A 4,573-nucleotide genomic window follows, 5' to 3' on the forward strand; every position below is an offset into this window, starting at 1 on the left:
CAGAGTGAAGAACTCAAGTGTGTATTTTGTGTGTATTGCCCGTTCTCAACCCTCCACACTGATTCCATGACTTGCCCATAAGAGACGTTTGTGTGTGGCATAAAGGATAGAGTGCACAGCTACCACAGCGTCCGCTCGGCTGATACAGGTCACTTTTTCACCTGACACTCCTCCTGTCGGCCCCTGTCGGCCCCTGTGAAGTGCGGTGGTGATGGAAGAGCGCAAACACATGAGGTCCGTGTTTCCTGACTTTTCATTGGTTAAACAACGTCAAGTGATCACTTCCGACCAAAATGGGCTTAATAAAAAACAAACAAAAAACATTTAGGCTATAAAACATGTGAAACATTATATTTGCAATACAAACTACAGGAAGAAATTATGTGTGTGTGGGGGGGTCTTCTGACGTCAGAGGCAGGAGGTGGCGCTAGAGCGAGGGAGTGAGGGATGAGCGAGGGTCTGCTTCAGAACGCGCTCATCCTCCTCACTCTCAGGACTCACGGAGCGGAGTATGTCCACAGCCGCGCGGCCCTGACGCAGGTACGACAATGTGGGAGCCACAGATCTCTGTGACCACAGAGGGAAACAGGCTTCAAGTATATGCCATTCACTCTCTGTTTTATTGACAGTCTGTAAGAGAGAAGTGCACGATGGTAATATATTTGGTTGAAAATGCTGCAATGAGCGTGTTTTAGTGACATTTGTAAGAACCAAGTAGGAGGAAGCGCGTAAATCTGCTGTGACGCGTGGCCGTAACTAACAGTGGTTGTTTGTCTCTCCAGCACAAGTTTAAGTCGAGCACGAGAGCCTGGGCTGGATCCCGCGCCACAGACGCGCAGACCGAGTGCAGAGGAGATCCCCAGTGTCCGTGAGGACTCCAGCACCGAGGACACAGCTGCGTCCGGGGCAAGCGGCGACACTTCAGCACCACGGACAGCGAAGACTACGCGCGTCAAAGAGCTGCGGTGCGGTCAGGAGATGCAGCGATCGTGACACCGCCTTTCCAGAAAAGCCGTGACGTGCCCTTCAGTTGTTTTCAGCGATGACGGCGGCGCGGGAAGACGAAGACACGCTGGCCAAAGACTAAACAGACTCCGCACACGTAGCCGCCTCCACAGCGCCTGAAGTTCGTTCACCATGGGGACAGGACACGTCCTGTTGCTGCTCGTGTGTTTAGAGCCGTTGTGCGTGCTGGGCGCCGCCGCAGGCGCCAAAAAGCTCAAACCTTCCACTCGGAAGCCGCCCAAAACCACATTAATGCCCAGCACTCTGCAGCCGCGCACCGCAGCCCCGGCGCCAGTCAGCACGCACGACACATGCCTGGGCTACTTCGACGTGAGCGGTCAGTACGACAAGATGTTCGAGTGCAACAACACGGACCACCGCTACTGCTGCGGCACGTGCTACCTGCGCTTCTGCTGCGAGTACAAGAAGGACCGGCTCAACCAGAAAGCCTGCGACAACTACGAGTCTCCAAAGTGGGTGCAGACGGCCGCCCCCTCACCAGTGCCCACGGGAGACACGTACGACCCCAGCATGGACCAGACCAACACGGCCGTGTACATCACATGCGGGATCATTGCCTTCATCATTGTGCTGGGAGTGTCCGTCAAAGTGGCGTACGACAAGGCAACGGAGCCGCCGCAGGAGATGAATATTCACAGGTAAGCGCGGGAGAGCGTGACGCGCGGAGCGGTGTGACGCGCGGCAGGATTCCACTGCACAGCTCACAATTAGAGATTACAATGAACAACTTTTGATGTGGTAGTTTATTCACAAATGTAAGAAAATCATTCTATGACTAGTTACTTTTAAAAGGCATTTTTTGTGTAAACATGACCAAGAACGGCACATATTTATTTAAAATGACTAGGTTATTATATTGATATAGTATTGGAGTTATTTGTAGTTAAAACTTGAAAACATCAGATCTGAACAAATCCTTCATGTCCATCAAAATCCTGTAAAGTGTAAAGTTTGGTGTGTGCAGGACTTCAAGAGCTGATCTTTATGTCTCTGAGGGACATGCATTTGGTGAAAACGGCCCGGAGACAATGTCCCATCTACTGTATGACATGGTTTTTCCCAAGTGAACGCTAAACATGAAAAGCCCTCCCAGATATATACGCTCAAATGGGCGATTTCTTCAACATAATATCGCCTCTTTTCCCTCAGTTTCCTCTGTGTGTTGTGGACAATCACTGTCACTGGGATCAGGACTCCCTCGTTCTAAACAGCACTGACTCTCTAGACCTTAAAGTGTCTAAAGGTGATTCTTTAGTTTTATAAATAAGTTTTATTCAATGATGACAAATATATTTTCTTTTTTTTTTACTGGTTTCGGGAAAAAATTAAACAAATGGACGATAAGAATAACCTCAGTGGTATTTTGATAATGGTTGTCTGGACTATGCAGATTCTGAAACGCATCATTAAATCAATGTAAAATCAATAAAAATCGCCTTCATTCCAAAATGTTTCACTAATAGTGATGTGAGTGCTGGTTGTGTCCTTGGGCAGGACATTTCCACACTGGCCTGTGTGACTGTGATGTGTGCGTGAGAGACAAGGGCAGCTGTGGCTCCAGACGTAGAGCGACTTGTCAGGGCGAGTCTCTGCAGCAGATGCTTTTTCTGTTTCATCTGTGAAAGTGTCACAACAGAAACAAACACATGATGTTGGATACGTTGAGCGTCTATTTGAGATGTCGTGCAATGATGGTTCGTTATAAGATGTACATTGGACAGCGCTCGAACATTTGCTTTGCGCACTGAAATCCTGTACATACAGAAAAAAAAGAAATAGAAAACCCATAGACACAATAGTATTATTCACGATCGCACTTTTTCATGTAGAGCATTTTCAAATGACATATGCAGCATTTATTTTCTAAGTCAGAAAGAAGAGGTTATTTTGTGACTTAGCGGGAGATTTCGGAGTGAATCGTCAGTTTAATCTAACGTTTTACAAATAAACACATTGTTTCTCAGAACGTTGCAGATACATGGCCTTATCATAATGAGACTTTTGCTGCTCTTTAGTCGACTAATCGATGGATGGCTCCTGGCCCTCGTGAGGCTCCTGGCCCTCGTGCACGCGCACACTTCACCCTCTCGTCAGGCTCCTGGCCCTCGTGAGGCTCCTGGCCCTCGTGCACGCGCACACTTCACCCTCTCGTCAGGCTCCTGGCCCTCGTGCACGCTCACACTTCACCCTCTCGTCAGGCTCCTGGCCCTCGTGCACGCTCACACTTCACCCTCTCGTCAGGCTCCTGGCCCTCGTGCACGCTCACACTTCACCCTCTCGTCAGGCTCCTGGCCCTCGTGCACGCGCACACTTCACCCTCTCGTCAGGCTCCTGGCCCTCGTGCACGCTCACACTTCACCCTCTCGTCAGGCTCCTGGCCCTCGTGCACGGTCACACTTCACCCTCTCGTCAGGCTCCTGGCCCTCGTGCACGCTCACACTTCACCCTCTCGTCAGGCTCCTGGCCCTCGTGCACGCTCACACTTCACCCTCTCGTCAGGCTCCTGGCCCTCGTGCACGGTCACACTTCACCCTCTCGTCAGGCTCCTGGCCCTCGTGCACGGTCACACTTCACCCTCTCGTCAGGCTCCTGGCCCTCGTGCACGCTCACACTTCACCCTCTCGTCAGGCTCCTGGCCCTCGTGCACGGTCACACTTCACCCTCTCGTCAGGCTCCTGGCCCTCGTGCACGCTCACACTTCACCCTCTCGTCAGGCTCCTGGCCCTCGTGCACGGTCACACTTCACCCTCTCGTCAGGCTCCTGGCCCTCGTGCACGCTCACACTTCACCCTCTCGTCAGGCTCCTGGCCCTCGTGCACGGTCACACTTCACCCTCTCGTCAGGCTCCTGGCCCTCGTGCACGCTCACACTTCACCCTCTCGTCAGGCTCCTGGCCCTCGTGCACGCTCACACTTCACCCTCTCGTCAGGCTCCTGGCCCTCGTGCACGGTCACACTTCACCCTCTCGTGAGGCTCCTGGCCCTCGTGCACGCTCACACTTCACCCTCTCGTCAGGCTCCTGGCCCTCGTGCACGCTCACACTTCACCCTCTCGTCAGGCTCCTGGCCCTCGTGCACGCTCACACTTCACCCTCTCGTCAGGCTCCTGGCCCTCGTGCACGCTCACACTTCACCCTCTCGTCAGGCTCCTGGCCCTCGTGCACGCTCACACTTCACCCTCTCGTCAGGCTCCTGGCCCTCGTGCACGCTCACACTTCACCCTCTCGTCAGGCTCCTGGCCCTCGTGCACGCTCACACTTCACCCTCTCGTCAGGCTCCTGGCCCTCGTGCACGCTCACACTTCACCCTCTCGTCAGGCTCCTGGCCCTCGTGCACGCTCACACTTCACCCTCTCGTCAGGCTCCTGGCCCTCGTGCACGCTCACACTTCACCCTCTCGTCAGGCTCCTGGCCCTCGTGCTCACACTCACGCTTTTGCTTTTTTTCATGGTCGTATAAAATAAAACCAACCCCGGGAATCAAACCCACAACATCCTTGCTATGACGCGAGAGTGCTAGCTCCCGTCCACCCTGCCACTCTGCTGCCAT

The 4,573-nt window shown here is 53.1% G+C and overlaps 1 protein-coding gene across 12 annotated transcripts in view; it reads left to right on the plus strand.

Annotated features, from left to right (window-relative positions):
• The first annotated feature begins 479 nt into the window (after nucleotides 1-479).
• The window catches only part of shisa6 (shisa family member 6), a 138,319-nt gene continuing 134,225 nt past the window's right edge, over nucleotides 480-4,573 (plus strand). For 11 of the 12 annotated variants that reach the window (XM_072455753.1, XM_072455760.1, XM_072455755.1 and 8 more), the window contains exons 1-2: nucleotides 480-540; nucleotides 783-1,664. In XM_072455753.1, coding sequence (XP_072311854.1) covers nucleotides 1,138-1,664 — 527 coding nt within the window. In that variant the 5' untranslated portion in view covers nucleotides 480-540; nucleotides 783-1,137. Of the gene's footprint in view, nucleotides 541-735; nucleotides 1,665-4,573 lie in introns of those variants that run through there. The other variant, XM_072455754.1, reaches the window with a different exon arrangement.

This window comes from Eucyclogobius newberryi, unplaced genomic scaffold, assembly GCF_026437365.1.
Source record: "Eucyclogobius newberryi isolate DKJ021-1_F unplaced genomic scaffold, fEucNew1.0.hap1 SCAF_20, whole genome shotgun sequence".
In the NCBI taxonomy this organism is placed as follows: domain Eukaryota; kingdom Metazoa; phylum Chordata; class Actinopteri; order Gobiiformes; family Gobiidae; genus Eucyclogobius; species Eucyclogobius newberryi.